The 19,012-nt window shown below is 38.3% G+C and overlaps 1 protein-coding gene across 1 annotated transcript in view; it reads left to right on the top strand.

Moving 5' to 3' along the window:
* Positions 1–19,012, top strand: part of Cwf19l2 (CWF19 like cell cycle control factor 2) — an 85,393-nt gene that overhangs the window by 45,177 nt on the left and 21,204 nt on the right. Inside the window, exons 12-14 of the mRNA XM_087905903.1 lie at positions 65–202; positions 16,117–16,329; positions 18,375–18,491. Of these exons, the coding sequence (XP_087762029.1) occupies positions 65–202; positions 16,117–16,329; positions 18,375–18,491 (468 nt within the window). The remainder of the gene's footprint in view (positions 1–64; positions 203–16,116; positions 16,330–18,374; positions 18,492–19,012) is intronic.

Genomic DNA, 19,012 nt, shown 5'->3' with positions numbered 1-19,012 from the left:
CCAGATTTATGGATAATTCATTCAAAACATCTGCCGAGACTTTATTATGTTCCTTTTGCTTTAGGTTTCAACCCATGAGGATAAAGAAAGGATCCGATACTTTCCTGATGATGATCATCTGAGTCTCAAAGATTTAGTCAGAAATGAGAAGATGGGAACAGATATTGATCAAAACAGACTCTTCATGAGAATGACATCTAAGGTAAGATGGAGCGCTAGCAAACCTTTGCATTGTGAGCACCTGATCCGTAACTAACAGTGATGTGCATGTTAAAGAACTCTAATCTTAGTATGTTTCATTATATTGAACTTTTTATATGGTATATTAGGAAAATATTAAGGCAAGTATTACATGTGATTTTCCCCAATATTTTAGTTGTAATTTTTTTCCATAAAATATACTCTGATAAAAGTTCCCCTCTCTCATCTTCTTCTAGATCATTACCCACCTGCCCATCCATTCAACTCCATAACCTCTCTCTTTTTCTGTCTAAAAAATAATCAGACAAACCAGAGTAAAATAAAACAAATGAAAATAAAGATGCATGGGAAACATGCCCACCCCTACACAAATACACCCATCCTCCATAGAAATACAAAATCAAAACCTCTGATATACAAGCGAAGACCAGTAAAGTTAAAAAGTGCCTAAAATAAAGCATTATGAGACAAAAAGTCATTTGTTACATATTGTCCATCTAATACTGGTTATGGGGCCTCCTTTAAGTGTGATTTGTATACCCAGTGAGACTCCACACTTGAAGATAACTTCTGGGTTAGGGTTGGGGGCTCATGTCCACTTCTCCTCTTAGTGCTGGAACCCTGTATGGTTTTTTCTGTTCAGACTCTATAGGCAGAGGCTGCCTGTTCATTTCTCAGCCACTCAGACCGGAATAATCAATCACACAGAAACTGTATTAATTGCAACACTGCGTGTCCAATAGCTTAGGCATATTCCTGGCTAATTCTTTTTTTAGTATTCATTCATTCATTTATTTATTTATTTATTTATTATGTATACAATATTCTGTCTGTGTGTCTGCCTGCAGGCCAGAATTTTATTTATTTATTTATTTATTATGTATACAATATTCTGTCTGTGTGTCTGCCTGCAGGCCAGAAGAGGGCACCAGATCACATTTCAGATGGTTGTGAGCCACCATGTGGTTGCTGGGAATTGAACTCAGGACCTTTGGAAGAACAGGCAATGCTCTTAACCACTGAGCCATCTCTCCAGCCCCTGGCTAATTCTTATATCTTAAATTAATCCATTTCTCTTCCTCTGTGTATCACCATGTGGCTATGACTTACCAGGTAAAGTTCTGGCATCTGTCTCCTTTGGCAGCCACATGGTGTCTCCTTGACTCTACCTTCTCTCTCTCTCTCTCTCTCTCTCTCTCTCTCTCTCTCTCTCTCTCTCTCTCTCTCTCTCTCTATCTTCCAGCCTGGCTATATTCTGCCCTGTCCTAGGCCCAAAGCAGCTTCTTTTTTTTAATCAGTGGTATTCACTGCATGCTGGGGGAAATGCCACATCATCTCCCCTTTTCTGTCTAAATAAAAAGGAAAGTTTTAACTTTAACATAGTAAAATTACATAAAACAAAATAGGTACCAACCAAAAATTATAGTTACAATATTTATATCTGCGTTATCTTTTATCATGACTAAGGAAAACTATAATTATAACTCTATTCTTCAACTCTATCAAAGACCCCAGAAGGATATAATATTACCTAAGTTAACAGGAAGTGTATTGTAAGCAACTTCCAAAATTCTAGAATTGACATAGACATCTTGCTGCCTGGACAAGTTTCTGTACCATTGGGACATTCATCTTCAGCCTACAGGCCCATAGAATTGTGCAGATGTTTCTATAAAGCAGGAAATTTTAAAGACAGTTCTGCCTATATTGGCAGTTTATCAATCACTTTCATCTGTGTCCTGCAGAATGTCTGGCAGGCTCTTTCATGAAGGAGGAAACCTGAAGGACTGTCTCATCTTCTCTAGGTACCTTCAGCAGTCATTTTTCTGTGGGTCCTGCATGCCCAGTTTAAATAGCTTACCATCAAACAGTCCAGGCAAGAACTGTTTCTTTCCCAAATGGCTAGCAAATTCCATAAGGAGCCTTTTGAATGCCCATTACCCTCTTGAAGTAGATTGGTGCTGCCTGTAACAGATGTGTCTCATTGTCATGAAAAGTCCTAATTTCTTAAACATTTTAAATCCCATATTCTGTTAATTTTTGAAAGGTTTGAGAAATACTTATTCATCTGAAATATATCTCTATACATCCAGAAAACCTAACATGACTACAAGCTTAATTATTATAGATGTGTATTAGCTCATTTCTTAATTATATATCTCATTTTTAAATGAGCTGTACAAACATAATACCTTAATCAAGAGCAGAAATATAACAAAATTGACCTAAAATTTGTATCAATAAACCAAGATACATAACAAGGCAAAGTATTCATCTCTAAATTATATACCCTTAAAATGAAAACAAACATTTATAAACAGTATTTTGGAATTTGGATGTAGTTCTCTCCAAACTGCTTCCTGATTTTTGTTGGGTGAAATAATTTTGGGGTTCATGGAGACCTTTCAGGGGGTCTTGTTCCATCAAACCATTTAGTCTGGAAGGAATCCACAGGTTCTCATCCTCTGTGGAAACAAAAACAGAAATCTTTTCCAAAGCAACATATCCTTAGACTCAAATTTTGAAGTCAAGATACCATTAAAATAACTGTTGGTTTAGCTTAGCAGTCTGTACAATGAAATGTCTCTCTGTACTCAGCTCCTTCACAGTCAAAAAATTCAAAGAAAAGATAATAATATACATAATCCAGATTCTCTGTATATTTTCTATCTTTTTGTGGCTTTTTTCCTTTACTTTAATCTGTGATTGTCTGTACTCTGTCTCTTTAAAGACTGTTTTTTTAAACCACTTCCTTTTATAACTATTGGTTTTCTTCTATCTGCTAAGCCTACATACATTTAGCTAACAATGTGACCCATTTAGAGGTCTTTTCATCTACATTTGTCCTTATTTTGTGCATATCTGTAATTATTTTTTGACCAGGAGCACCTTTTTTTATATACTAAGTGTGGGTGTGGCTAGGACTACGGTTGCTTTGTCTTTTGGCTCTGCCTAGTTTAACAGGGTGGAGGCATGTTCACTACCTCTGAGAGCCATGCTCCAGGGTTGCAGTGGGTCTATTTCATCAATAAACAACTAGTAGCATGCTACTCACAAACCCTATTTAAGTGCTTGGCCTCCCTAAATAGTCAGTGTTCATGATGCCAGCATGAACTAGGAAACCATCGTTTCTTATACTAAGTCAGTAAGCCTTCTGTTAATGGAGCTGTGATGCCCCTGCTTACCACCAAAAAACAGAGCCTATCTGAAAAAAATGTTGTTACAAAGAAGCTTTGCTTGACTCCTATTTTTTGAGTCTAGAAACCTTTTTTTTTTTTTAAATCTTTCTTAGACTTCACATGAAAATTCTTGCCCCATTCTGGCTGCCATTTTGTAGGTTGAGGCTGCTCGTTCATTTCCTGGCTGTTCAGACCTGAATAATCACATAGAAACTGTATTAATTACACCACTGCTTGCCAATAGCTTAAGCATATTCCTGGCTAACTCTTATATCTTAAATTAACCCATTTCTCTTAATATCGGTGTATTGCCATGTTACTATGCCTTACAGGGTAAACTTTGGATGTCTATCTCCTTCGGCAGCAACATGGCTTCTTCTTGACTCCACCTATTCTGTCTATGTATCTCTTCCAGCCTGGCTATATTCTACCCTGCCCTAGGCCCAAAGTAGCTTCTTTTTTCATTGATATTTGTTGAGCTCTACGTTTTTCTCTGCTCCCCTCCCTTTCTCTCCCCTCCCCTCTTCAACCCTCCCCCAAGGTCCCCATGCTCCCAATTTACTCAGGAGATCGTCTCTTTTTCTACTTTTTACTTCCCATGTAGATTAGATCTATGTATGTCTCTCTTAGTGTCCTCATTGTAGTCTAAATTCTCTGGGATTGTGGTTTGTAGGCTGGCTTTCTTTGCTTTATGTTTAAAAACCACCTATGAGTGAGTACATGTGATAATTGTCTTTCTGTCTCTGGGTTACCTCACTCAAAATAATGTTTTCTAGTTCCATCCACTTTCCTGCAAAATTCAAGCTGTCATTATTTTTTTCTGCTGTGTAGTACTCCATTGTGTAAATGTACCACATTTTCCTTCTCCTTTCTTCAGTCGAGGGGCATTTAGGTTGTCTCCAGGTTCTGGCTATGACAAACAAAACTGCTATAAACATAGGTGAGCACATGTCCTTGTGGCACGATTGAACATCCTTTGAGTATATACCCAAAAGTGGTATTACTGGGTCTTAGGAAGGTTGTTTCCAGATTTTCTGAGAAATTGCCACACTGACATCGAAAGAGGTTGTACCAGCCTGCATTCCCACCAGCAGTGCAAAAGTGTTCCCTTTTCCCCACAGCCTCTCCAGCATAAGTTGTCATTAGTATTTTTGATCTTGGCCATTTTTACATGGTATAAGATGGAATCTCGGAGTTGTTTTGATTTGCATTTGTCTGATGACTAAGGATGGCAAACATTTCTTTAAGTGTCTTTCAGTCATTTTAGTTTTCTCTGTTGAGTTCTCTGTTTAGGTCTGTACTCCAATTTTTTTTATTGGATTATGTGATATTTTTGGTGACCAATTTCTTGAGTTCTTTGTATATTTTGGAGATCAGACCTCTGTCTGATGTGGGGATAGTGAAGATCTTTTCCCATTCTATAGGCTGTTGTTTTGTCTTGTTGACTGTGTCCTTTGCTTTACAGAAGCTTTTCAGTTTCAGGAGATCCCATTTATTAATTGTTTCTCTCAATATCTGTGCTGATGGGGTTATATTTAGGAAGTGGTTCCCTGTGCCAATGCGTTCAAGTATATTTCCCACTTTCTCTTCTATAAGGTTCAGTGTGGCTGGCTTTATGTTGAAGTCCTTGGTCCATTTGGTCTTGAATTTTGTGCATGCAGATAGATATGGGTCTATTTTCATTCTTCTACATGTTGATATCTAGTTATGCCAGCACCATCTGTTAAATATGCTTTCTTTTTTTCCATTTGATATTCTTTGCTTCTTTAAAGATCAGGTGTTCAAAGATGTATGGATTGATATCTGGGTCTTCTGTTTGGTTCCATTGGTCCTCCTGTCTGTTCCTATGCTGTTTTTCAGCCTGTAGTAGAGTTGTTGTGATACCTCCAGAAGTTCTTTTATTGTACAGGATTGTTTGGGCTATCCTGGTGTTTGGTTTTTTGTTTTTTTTTTTTTTTTGCTTTTCCAAATGAAGTTGAGTACCATTCTTTCGAGGTCTTTGAAAAATTTTGATGAGATTTTGCTGGGCATTGCATTGAATCTGTAGATTGCTTTTGGTAAGATTGCCATTTTTACTATGTTAATTCTATGTAATTACTATGTAATTGGAGAACAGGAGAGACAGTAAACATTCCATTCTTTACCGATTTGGCCGTGGGTTTTTAGAAATAACATACCTTGGGCATTGATGATTGAGACTAAGGGATGGAGTAGTCTAAGAAGGCTGATTCCCTGGCTGATGTGGGTATGCCTTCAGCAATTGCTGACTTAGACTTGATTATCATTTTGCCTTGTGAGTATTGCCATAAGCTTGGATGCTTTTGTGGACATTAGATTTTAGCTTATTTTCCTCTGTTATAATCTTGCTATTTTGTCTTAATTTGGGTTTTTGTTGCCTTGAGGTGACACCATGACCACAGCAACTCTTACAATGGGGAACATTTACAATTTCAAAAGTTGAGTCCATTATCATCATGGTGGGGAGCATGGTGGCCTGCAGGCAGACATGGTGCTGGAGAAGGGGCTGAGAGTTCTACTCCCAGGTCAGCAAGCAGCAGGAAGTGGTCTGTCTCACTGGGTGTGGCTTGAATATATGAGACCTCAAAGCTTGCCTTTGAGTTATGCATTTCCTTCAACAAAGCCCTACCTACTCCAAGGCCACACCTTCTTATAGTGCCACTTCCTATGAGCTTATTGGGGTTATTTTTATTCCTACATTTACTTCCTGGCGCCTATTCCTACTTCAAAAGTCGCTATAGTCTGTAACAGTCTAAAACTTGTTTAAAACTCCAAAGTTCAAAGTCCTTTTTGAGGCTCATTCTATCTTTTTAACCCATGTAAAATCAAAATCATAAAGCAGATCTCATACTTCCAACATATAATGTCACAAGTTATTCATTATCATTCTAAAATGGAGGAAAGGGAGCCCAGTGAGAAAATGCCGGACCAAAGCAAAACTGAAAAGCAACTGGGCAAATTTCAAATTCTGCATCTCCATGTCCTGATGTCAAAACTTTCTTCACATCTCCATCTTTTTCAAAATCTTTGTTCTCTTGTACTGGTTCCATGCTGTTTTGTAGATTTCCTGGGCAAATGTCCCAAGGTTCTGGCCTCTCCAACATCTTGGGGTCTCTAAGGCAACCCTTGCTTCACCTTCACAGCTTCACAGATTGACGTCTCTAGACCTCCATTCAGCGATACACCTGACACATGCCTGGTCTCAGATACTTTCTTTTGTCACAGAGGTAAATTTCATAATCCCTTTCTTCTATTCTTGACTCAAAAACCAGAACAACAGGGTTGAAGCTTCCAAATTGTGCTTCTTGCTAGGGCTGGAACATCACCCCATTGTTTATTTACAGCTTCACCAGCTTTCTGTTGTCTATAGTTTTCTTTACTGCCTAAGTTTGGCTGCCCTGAAACATCTTCTGCAGTCCAGGCTGGCCTCAAATTCAGAGATCTACATCTCTCTGCCTCCGGATTTTTGGGATTAAAGGCTTGAGTGTGTGAGAGCATGCACCATCACACCTGGCTCCAATCTTTCCTTTAATTCCTTTTCAGTTGAAAAGTTGGAAGTTCAGCTAGGTTGGGTCTTGCCCTGAGGTCACTTCCTTTATTTAACCTATGGCTTTTCTTTAATCTGTTTATTTTTTTTTAATACAAGATTCAGCTCTATACTACTTCCTGGTACCCCCTTTCCCCTTCAACTGTACATTTTATATTTTTCCCTGCTCAGCTCTTAGATCTACATAAGACTGAATACTAATAACCTCACAACAGAATCAATACTAGACTGACTTGAAATTTCCACTGCCAAAGCAATTCAGAGCTCTTCAGTTTAGCATCCACAGACATTTCAGAGAAGGAAAAAAAGCAGTCACATTCTTCACCAAAATATAAGAATGGTATCTAGGCCACATCTTAATACTATTCTTTTCTGAAGCTTCTTGTGCTAGAGTCCCACAGTTAAAATCACCTTCAGCATCAGTGTTGTTATATCCTCTTACTGGTATGGCCCCATAAACAGCACTTGAAGCATTCCACAGCTTTCCTAACCCAGAGTACCAAAGCCCAAATTCCTCCAAACAAAAACACAGTCAGGTCAATTACTGCCAATAACCCAGTCTCTGGTACCAACTTCTCTCTTGGTTAGAGTTTCTATTGCTGTGCAGAGAGACACAGTGACCATGTCAACCCTTCTAAGGAAAAATATTTAATTGTAACTGACTTCCAGTTTCAGAGATTTAGGCCATTATTGTCATGGTATGTCATGGCATGACAGTGTATGTGCAGACATGGTAATGGAGAAAGAGCTAAGAGTTCTACGTCAAGATCATCAGGAAGTGAATGTCTCACTAGACCTGTCTTGAGCATTTGAGTTCTCAAAGCCTGCCCTTAGTGGTGCACTTCCTCCAACAAGACCTACCTACTACTACCTCCTAGTAGTACCCCTATCTATAACCCTATGGGGGCCATTTTTATATAAATACTACATCTTGTAAGAATTTGAAAGGTTTAGGTTTTTTTTTCAAGATTTATTTATTTTATGCACTGTTTTTGCCATTATGGATGTGTGTTTGTGCCTCATGCCTACAGAGATCACAAGAAGGTATAACCTACCCTAGAATAGGAGACACTACAGTGTGGATGCTGGGATCGGAATTTGTGCCCTCTACAAGAGCAGTCAATGCTCTTAACCTTAGGACCACCTCTCCAGCCCCAAGATTTAGATTTTATGTTTATATTTTTGATTCACTTTTGTATATGATGTAGGGCTTCTAAAAACCATTTATGAAAAATACTGGATCTAAAGTTGAAATTATTTTTCCCCTCCTTTTTATTAACATTTGCTATTTACATACAGGCTAATGGATTTTATTATGGCATTTTCATACAGTTATGTCATTATACTTTGTATTCATTCTCTTCTATTATCTGTCCTGTGTCCCTGTCACTTTGTACCCTTCTGCCTGGTTTCTTTTCTTTCTTCAGATAATTTTACTTTCTTCTATCTATTACACGTGTTTCACAAGTTCCTCTCCCTTAAACATTTCATTTCTCCCCTCTCAGATCTATTCCTAGTCTTATGACTTACACACACACACTCACACTTAAATCTAAGTGCCATATATAAGAGAGAACATATAGTGTCTTTCTAACTCTTGCTTATTGCATTTAACATTTAACATGATCTCTGGTTGTTTTTACTTTCATGCAAATGTCATGATTTCAATTTTCTTCACATCTGCATAAAATTCCATTGATTAAAACATTTGTTTAAAATTATTATTTTCTCATTAAATGATTCTGATACCCTTGTCCAAAGTCATTTGGCCATATATACATGTATTTATTTGGCCATGAATGTTTGCTTGACTCTGTGTGTGTTTATTTGACCATGTATGTTGTTTTAATTTCTGGGTTCTATATTCTGTCCCATTAATCCATAAGTTTGTGTTTGTGCCGTTATTGCAGTACTTTAATTCCTGTAGTTCATAGTAAGTTTTAAAATCAGCAAATTTGCATTCTCCATGTTTGCAGTTTGCTCTTCAGGATTACTTTAGTTTTTTAGGTTTATTGAGAATCCATAGGACTTTTAGGATGGTAATTTGTTGATGGTTGGTTTTTTGCTTGTTTCTTTGTTTTGACACAGAGTCTCAATGTGTAGCTCAGTCTGGGAGTCTTCAAGCTGTGAATTCTTTTGTCTGTTATCAGACCAAGGCAGATTTTGTTTTCTGTTTTTGTTATCTTTCTACTATAAATGTCATTGGCCTTTTAATAGGGACTTCATTGTATCTGTGTGACACCTTGTATAGAGTTTGTAGTGGTTTAAGTAAAGATGCTGTGGATCCCCGAGTGGCTCCAGTGGTTGGTGGATCCCGAAACCACGCTGCAGGTCCCCTAAGTGGCAGAAGGCAGCAGGTCCCGAGACCACGGCAGGCCACAAAGGCAGCTGGGTCGCAGTCAGGAAGCCACGTGGTGGATGAGAGACCATAATGGGGCAACCAGTCCCATGAGGAGAGACAGACAGATGGGCACGCTGTGCAGAGTGAGGTTAGATATTTTTTTAGTGGGTTAGATATTTATTTAGTAGGTTAGATATTTATTTAGATGGAAAAAAGGAAAAGGGGAAAAGAACAGAAAAAGAGACAGACAGAGAGAGAGGAGGGGAGAGGGAAGGAGGGGGGAGAGGGAAAGGGGACAAGTGGTGAGAAGGGAGAGACATGCTGTCTTTTTGAGGGGGGAAATGGAGAAGAAATTGTGGGGGTCGCCGTTCCACGCCACCCACCTCCCACAAGTTCCATATTGTCCTAGGGGTTAAAACACAAGACGCACACACACAGATACAGAGTCCCAGTCATCCTCAAGAAGAGAATGCCCAATTTATTCAACTTAATCCAGGGTTAAATCCTTTTGGCCCCAGTAAAGAAAAATTCCTCCCACCTGGAGGGGGCTGGGGAAACTGACCTCAGGCAGGTGGTCGAGGGTGCAAAGCAATGTCAAACAGGGTAGATGGGCCTTGACACCTGAGCTTCTTTCAGGCAGGTTGAGAAATTACCATTTTAAAGTAAAATAGACCCCTCAGGCTATTGTACCAGACTGTAGCAGAAGCAAGGATGGAACTTAGCACGAAGCTTAGCTGGTTAGGGTAAACATTACTTGCATCCTGTGTTTTGACCTCAAGGAACAGGGAGGACAGGGCCTCACAAGAAAGGACTCAGGCTGGAAGCTGAAGATCAGCTTGCCTGGGGGGGAGGGATGGGGAAGGGAGTTGGTGTGGCTTGTCTATTAAAGGGAAAGAGCAGACCATTACATTCCCATCTCTTTTTTATAATAAAAAGGTGGGAGTTTAGGTATAACAGGTTAAAAGAATTGATGCGACAGATTCTCAAGACTGCTTCCTGCTTATTTGTGGGCATCATATGGGGGGTGTCTGAGAAAGCTGGGTGCTGGTCACATCCTGGTATAACTGATCTCTTTGTTCCTGTCCAGTGTTTGTGGTATGGAAATGTCTGGTGTCTATTACACCTGTTTAAAGTATTGGCAGAACAGAGGACGAAGTTAAATTTGGGGGAAAAAATTTTAGCATCAGAGAATTGAGAGGGGTGTATCTGACCTGTTTAAGGTGGATCCTTCAATTCAGCTTCCTGGATTCACAAGAATTCTTTGGGTTTGTGAAAACAGAACTTTTAAACATTTACATTGTATAAACAGTAGCATATTTATGTCAAAATGTCTGTAACAGATATTTTTGCACAATGAAAAGTATTTTTAAGACTATGGGAGGTAGTGTGAGAGAGAATTTTTATTAGCTTGTATAACCTGCAGGTACCTTAATAATTTGTATTTGTGTTTTACTGAAATGTGTTTGGTGAGGTTGCCCTTTTAAACTGACAAAACTTCTCAGCTGTCAAACTGCATCAGAGATCTTTGAGAAGTTTTGCCCAGTGGTCAGCACTTGGCAGTTGAAGTGAATTGCAGATGGACGTTTTTCTGTGCCCATTTGTCTTCTGTCTTCTTTGGAGGAAGTAGAGTGCTGCTGGTAGGAGCTAACCTGTCTGTTTTTGTTATGAAAAGTTTTCTAATAATTAAATACTTAAATGTCATATTCCCCATATCTCTGAGCAGTTGAGGGCTGTTTATCAGGTGTAACTACAGTATAGAATCTGCCTGAGAACCTGGGTCTGAGTTTGACTGTCCTAGCTCTTAACTTAACAGGTAAGATTTACACTCATAAAAATACAGAAAGAAGAAAAACTGCTTGCAATAGAAAGTTAATGACAGGACTGACAATAGTAGGGAACAGCTTAATATATTTTAAATCAGAGTTGGATTAAGTATACCATATTGTTTAAGAGACTTAAAAATTCATACCAATTTAAAATATGAAACTTATTGCTTTATAGCCTGGAATGAGATACAATGAAGAGACAATTATAACATTTAACAGTTAACATAGGTGCATTTAAGTTACATGTATGAACACACACACAGAGTGAACAGGAATTGGGTGAAATGGATGCTGTTGGTGGGCCCTACCAAAGGCATGCCACAGCACAAAACACACATGCAACAGAGTCAACAAGAGAATTTAGAGACAAAAGCATAAGTAAACCGGGGTACTAGGCAAAGAATACCTCTGTAAAGATGACGGGATTTGGTTATTTGTCCTGGCTCTCAGTTAAGATGGTGGTGTAGTCACCTGACCTCAAATAAGATGGCAGTAAGGTCACCCATGCAGCAGAGTTAACACTGGGGAACCAGGAAGGGAATACCTCAGCAAAGATGACGAACTTGGTCACCTGACCTGGTTTTCAGCCAAGATGGTGGTGAAGTCACCTGACCTCATTCGAAATGGCAGTAGTCACATGTTGTATGGAAAAGCCACAATTTTTGAGCTGCAGGGATTTTAAGTTTAATAATAAGAGAAACCTAGAGGTGTGATCTGTGCTGTTGCTAAGCCATCATACCACAAGCCGTGGCAGGGAGCAAAAAGCTGAAATTGAAAATAGCCACCTCATGGATCCGACCAATCTTGCTGGCAGCAGTAGCGGTGGCAGGGACAGGTTGAAGAAACTCCTTCCATTTGCCTATGCACTGACAATAGTTAGAAGGCTTCCATAAAAGTGGAGCCAGTGGGACACTGGAGCTGAAGAAGTAGGGCATTAAGACCTGGAGTTTTAGGACCTCTAAAAGGCACCCATCCCAGGGGGAGGATGAATTGATGGACAAGAATCCATAGCAGAAACCATGAAAATCTGTGAAAACGGCGACACCACAAGGCCTATAGGAAGACATCTCTCCTCTATAGGTGGGGTGTGAATTGGCAGCAAACACCTCAGGGCTTGTAGGAAAGCGTCCTCTGCCTAATTGGCTCTGGTTTGGGAGATTTGAGAGCCAGAGAGGCCAGAGGCCACTTTGACCGGCCTTTCACAAGGGGTAAAAAAGAGAAAAAAGAAAAGAAAAGAAAAGGAAGGGAAAGAAAAGAAAAGAAAAGGAAGGGAAAGAAAAGGAAAAACAGAGAAAGAAAAGTCTGAGGGATCCTGGGCCCCTAGTCGCAGGAGGACTGACCCCGGGTCATCCAAACACAATTTTAGCTAAGGGACGCAATCCAGAGATGAATGTCAGCAAAGGGCTCAATTGTAGCCATAAGGGTCGCAGTTGGGAGCTTTCCCCTCATTTCTAAGAACACCAAAAGATTGCCAGAAGCTCAACGGTCAATTCCTTAAGTTTGAAGAAATAGTTAAGCTGACCAGAATCGGGAAACTCACCAGTTGAAGCTGGTGGTTTGCAGGAGGCAATGTGGAGAGCCTGGCCGAATCACAGCACCAATGTAATGGTTTAAGTAAAATGCTGCGGATCTCCTGAGGGCCAAAACGCTGTGGATACCCAAGTGGCTGTAGCAGGCAGTGGTCCTGAGACCACGCCACAGATCCCCAAAGTGGTGGCAGTGGGCAGCGGACCATGAGACCATGCCGGGCCATGCTGCGTGTTCCTGCGTGGTTGCAGTGGGCCACGAGTCCCAGATCATGGCAGGCCTCGAAGGCAGTCGGGTCCCAGGTAGGAAGCTGCGTGGTGGGTGAGAGACCTCAACGGGGCAATCAGTCCCACAAGGAGAGACAGATGAATGGGCATGCAATGAGACCACACTTCAGGTCTCCAAAGGCAGATGGTCCCGAGCAGCAAGCCACTCAGCAGGCGAGAGACAAACAGATAGGCTTGTCATGCAGAGTGAGGTTGGATATTTATTTAGTGTGTTATGGAGGGGAAAGGGGAAGAGAGCAGAAGGAGGGGGATGAGAATTGGGGAGAAGAGAGACAGAAGCTGCCTCTTCGAGAGGGAGGTGGAAAATAAAGGATTCAAGCTAAAACTGAACATCAGCTGCCTCGGTGGACAGGGGAGGGAGTGGGCATGGCTTGTCTCTTAAAGGGACAGAGCAAACCATTACAGTGTTAACATTTCCTTTCCTTTTAAAAGTCTTCTTTCTTTTAATTTTTATATTCACTTTAGCACATTTTTCTGATATTTGCCATAGAGGTGCTCCAAGTTTTAAGGTGTATGTATGGTGTACTATTTTAGATTGTAGTGTAGCTGACTTCCTTTAACATTTTGTTTGAATGGTGAAACTTGTTTTCCTGCCCATTTTCCCTCTTTACTCCTCTACTACTTCGGTGGCTTTTACTTCTTAAAGATAAAATACTTTCTACTACCTGTTAAAATAATACTGACTAAAAATGTTGTTTATTGATGCTAAATATGATATTATTATAGGCATAAAGTTGTAGAAGAGGCCTGTATGGCTAATAACTTATGAATATTTTCAAGCATACCACAAACATAATAGAAGTCCACATGATTAATGCGAAAGAGGAGCAGACTTCAAGTGTTTTCAGATAAGTGGAACCATCCTCACTTGCTAGTCTGTACCAGAATCAGTTCAAACACTAAAAAGAAATTCGAGAAGATTGGTAGCATCTATGTAACTTTTATAAATATGAAAGTACTGTCTTTGATATACAGAAAATAAATATCTCCTATGACAATATAGAATGGTGTACTATATTTAATAAGGACATGATTTTATATGTGGAAGCATGTACTATGTTGTTTTAGTATACTGTATACAAGCCACTACTTAAATTTTACAGTTTGATTTATTTATTCTTATTCTTGATGAAATTTCATTTTCTTCTAACTCTTCTGTCTTGTTGAATGTATTTACAGTATGTTGATGATATCCTTCATAAATTGGGTTCTTTTTGTTTTGTTTTGTTTTTTCTAGACAGAATTTTGTTGTAGCTTTGAAGCCTTTCCTAGAGCTCACTCTGTTGTCCAGACTGTCCTCAAACTCAGAGATCCACCTGCCTCTGCTTTTCAAGTGCTAGGATTAAAGGCATATGCCACCACCACCTGGCTAGAAATTGGCTTCTTAAGGGGAAGAATCTCACATTGTCAGATAAATGTGGCTGATTGTGTTGGCCCACACCTGTAATCTCAGCAATCAGGAGGCTCATACAAGAGGATCAGAAGTTCAAGTCCAGCTTGAGCTACATAGTGAGAAGCTTAGAAAACAGCAAAAATGTTCCATGTAGTCTTGGTTGGCAGTTATATTAATGACATTTCTGGTTACATTCTAAACTCTTTAAAGTGTTTGAGATTTATTTATGATCCAGAATGTCATCTTGGTGAACATTCTGCATACTTGGAAAACCATTCACTTTCTTGCCTAGTGGGACCTTTGTCATTATTAATTAGATTATATTGGTTCATAGCTTGTTAAAGTCTCTATTCTGTCTCTTGATTCTCTACTTATTCAGCAATTATAAAATGATGTTTAAATCTCCAAATTGTCTGTTTTGTTTCTTCTTCTGTACCATTGAGTTTTTGCATTGTGCATTTTAAAATTTTGTTATTGGGCACAGAAATTTTAGGAATTTTGTGTCTCTATGTGACTTTTTTCTTTAGAGATTTGGTCTCACTATGTAGCCCTGAATGACTTGAAACTCACTGTACTGAGCAGGTTAGCCTTGAACTCACAGAGATGTGCCTGCAATTAGCATTTTTATCCTTCATAATCTTTGATTACAAATGTCCTTTTACTTAAGTAGAACTATACTGCCCTTAAATTGTTTTTCAAATTATGCTAAAATTCAAGTATCTTGTTATCGTTTTGTGTTTGATGATTTTTCAAGTAGTTTTTTGGGGGAGGGCATAAGGCTAGTAGATTGAGTAGAAAATAATTTAGTAAGAGGAAAAACAAGCCAATGAATATTAACACACTGTAGTCATTATGAGACTGATCATAATACTTTGGTGGGGCATGAATATCCAAGGAAATTTCTTTCTGGTGATGACAACTGAATCTAAAAAGACAGCTGAAAAATGGCAGCATGGAGAGAATTGGTCAGAGAGCATGTGCAAGCTGAAAGGCAACAGTATCTTGGAAGGCTAAAACTTTCTAGAATACAGAGAGTGACTAGATGTGGCCAGATGTGTTAGGAAAGGTTATTGCTAGATTATATGAAGCTTTTTTTAATGAGATTTGTTGCTTTAGGTTATTAGTATTTATTTACTTTGTTCGCTATGTGTTGTAGGAATAACCCAAGAAGACAGAGAATATTGTTGTGATCATTGTAAAATAAGGAATTGAGAGAGTGTAGAAGTATTTCATAAAAAGCTCAAGGCTAAATAGATGGAGATAGAATTTTATATTGGTTATTTTGGAAGCTTATAATAACACAGTTTTTTGTATCTAACATTTTTCTAGGCTGTAGGAAAGTTTGTATTTGACCTTGTATACAATATAGAGCTCTTTAAGGATTTTTAGGTAGAGACATAAAGTTTGTGTTTTGTGTTTGTCCAAATGTTGAAAAGGAGTTAGAGAAGCAGAGCAGTATTTAATTTTTATATAGTGTATAAGCTGAGTTTTCCAGGAGTTTAACGTCTGTATTTTCATTCCTTTACAGCTTAAGTGAACATAGTAATGGTTTCCATATTATAGTAGTAGATAAAATAATTAAATGGAATAAATTAGTAAAGATTCAGTGACTTTAGCTGTGATGAGGTTGATGATGGCCTCAGTAATGATAGATGAATTTTTTTACCTCAAGCTTAATTTTAATCATTAAAATATTAGAGATTGTCTTGTATTACTTGCATACTTTAGGATGTCATTTTTCAATGAAATATTAACTACCACTTTCTGTCTCCTACTATTATTATTTTTATTTTTCAGTTCATGGGAAAACCAGATGGAGACTATTATACTCTGGATGACATGTTTGTCTCCAAAGCAGCTGAGAAAGAGCATCTTGGAGAAAGGGAAGAGAGCCAGAGGAGGAAAGCGATTGCCGAACACCAGAGTCTTACTGCACAGATGGCCAAATGTCTGTACTGTTTTGATAGTTCTCAGTTTCCCAAGCATCTTATTGTTGCCATTGGTGTCAAGGTAAGAAATAAAACACAGACAAAGTACACGTCAGTATATGCAAATTTGTTCGCTCTTCAGATTTTTAGAAAAATTTTTTAAAGTTTTTATTTATCTTGATTTTTTATATGTTTTTATTTTCTAAGTTACCATAATTCTTAGGGCCTTTGATAGACAACATAATTCTATTTTTTTGAGAATCTAATTCTGGCTCTTCTGTATTCTAGATTTATCACCTAATGATTGAATTGAAATCAGCATTAAAATCTTCCTTTAGAGTCTTTTTCTAAAGCAGCTTTCATTTCTTACTTCCTCATAGAGTGTATTTGAATTCTTGTAGACTGTGTCATAGTTTGAAAACTTATTGAAGTTATTTTACCTTGGTTGGGTTTTTCCCAATGTCTTGAAGCTTCTGGAGTACAGAAATAGATAATTTTGCTCACCGTTGTATTCCAAGCATCTTATCTTCACAGTATATCATAATCATTTACTCAATAAATACTTGTTGATGACTACTTTTTACATTATAAAAGTTAGTTCATTTAAAAAAGTTTATTCTTTTAAGGATTTGGTGGAGCAGTATTATTGAGAATTTAATCTAGGGCTCCACCTAGGGAAGTGCTCTAGGTAGTTATACTTCTGAAGCTTTTATTCTATTGAAATACAATCAAATAAGCAAATTAAACTTTACTGTGGTTCAGAAGGATATTTTCATAAAGTGAGGGACAAAATCATGGAAAGTGTTATTTTGAAAACACGATCTAGAAATCTTCTTTGAGGCAACAGCGAATGGAAAGCCTTGATAGGGAACAGAGAAAAGAGAGACACCTAGAGTAGCCCTCCTGTAATCCTAGCACTTGGGAGTCAGAGTCCAGCAGATCTCTCACCTGGAAGCCAGCATGATCTACAGAGAGTTCTAGGACAGCCAGGACCATACAGAAAAACCCTGTTTAAGGGAAAAAAAATACTGTAGTGGATTAAATGAGAATGGGTGACTGAATGAAGAAGTTCTAGTTTTAGGAAGTAATAATTTAGGGAACATTCATATTTATTTTTTATCTTTCTCATCACTCATATACATATGAATATCTCCTTGTATATAATAAAAATAGTTCTGGGTTATAGATAATTCATATATGTAAATAGAGTTTAACCATAAAGGAAAGCTATCCTGGACTCATTTTCTTTCCCTTAGTTGGGTTAACTCAGTTTTCTCCCACAATGAGAGAAATTGCTGATACACATATTTTAGACTCAAGAAAAGAAAACAAAAACAAAAATTTTTTTTTTTTCTAGAGCCAAACTTGAATGACCATAGCCCAGAAACACTGATTTAGGTCATCTCAAGTTCCGTATTTCAGGGTGGTAGGAATTTCTTAATGTTTTTAGAATTATAAATCAAGGAAAAAACCCACCAGGACACTTTCATATATGTTTATGAAAACAACAGGTAAGTAAGTTATAGAACAGCCAGGAAATCTCAGCAATCTGAAGCTTTTAAGCTTTTTAGACATTCTGGAAGGTTTGCCTGTTGGTCACAGGGATGTTAGGGCTTACACGAGAAGGGAAATAAATGACTATCTATTAAGGAGTAAACGGTTAGCTCAGGGTAATTTGGTTTTTGACTTCTAGCACATTAGGCTCCTCAACAAGTACAGCTCTGTCTGGTTCATTAGCTCTAAACAGCAAAAGGTGCAGTTCTTCCAAGAATTTCCATTCATAAAATTTACATTGTGTCTTTCTATTTTTCAAAAATTGTTGTTTTCAGTGTTTGTAAGTATATAGTTCCCTCAGATAAAAGATCAAGTGGCATTTGTTCTGGTTCTTTCTTAGTAAATCTTAGTTTTTGATGTCTATCAATGAAAACTGAGACACGTGCTCTAAATTTCCAGTTTATTAGAAACTATTTCTGTGACGTTTTAAGTATAAATAGCATCTTTGAGAGTATTGAAATAAAACTAGTTCATAAAAGCAAATCTGCCTTTTTAAATAGTCATGGTTTCACTACTGTATTCTTATCTGTTATAATCATAACTAAATAACTAAATCATTAAAATTTGCCCTAGGTTTATTTATGTTTACCCAATTTCCGGTCTCTTACTGAGGGCCACTGCCTCATAGTCCCTCTACAGCATCTTCAAGCAGCTACAATGTTGGATGAAGATATCTGGGAGGAGATTCAGGTCAGTACTGTCATGCTCATTGTCTGCAAGGCTCATGAAGAGGTTTTGCAAATTATTATGATAAATTTAAACAACGTTTGATATCTCTACTTAACAATTTTTAGGTGTCTATAAGATCATTATGTTTCCATCTCTTACTATTATTTTCTCCACATTCTTGTTTTGAAATCTTTTGTTTACTGAGGGTACTAACAAAGTAATTTTTAACATGAAGGGGCCTGCTTGTTAGGGTATCTGTCCTGCCTGGTACCCCACAGCCGGCAAGCCACAAAGAAAATCACATAGAGGACTCCATAAGATTATCAACTGATTGGCCCATTCACTCAGGCTACTTATTAGCTCTTATAACTTATGTTAGCCCATTATTTTTGTCTATGTTAGCTACCTGGCTCAGTACCTTTCTCAGTGGGGCAGCTTACATGTTGCCTCCCTGGTGGTCTGGGCAGAACTGCAGAGGGAGCTTCCTGCTTCCCAGAATACTCCTGGTCTCTTTGCTCTACCTCTACTTCCTGTCTGGTTTT

The sequence above is a fragment of the Myodes glareolus genome, chromosome 4, assembly GCF_982192425.1.
Source record: "Myodes glareolus chromosome 4, mMyoGla1.1, whole genome shotgun sequence".
Taxonomy (NCBI): domain Eukaryota; kingdom Metazoa; phylum Chordata; class Mammalia; order Rodentia; family Cricetidae; genus Myodes; species Myodes glareolus.
The sequence above is the reverse complement of the archived record's forward strand: the minus strand, read 5'-3'. Positions and strand labels throughout refer to the sequence as shown.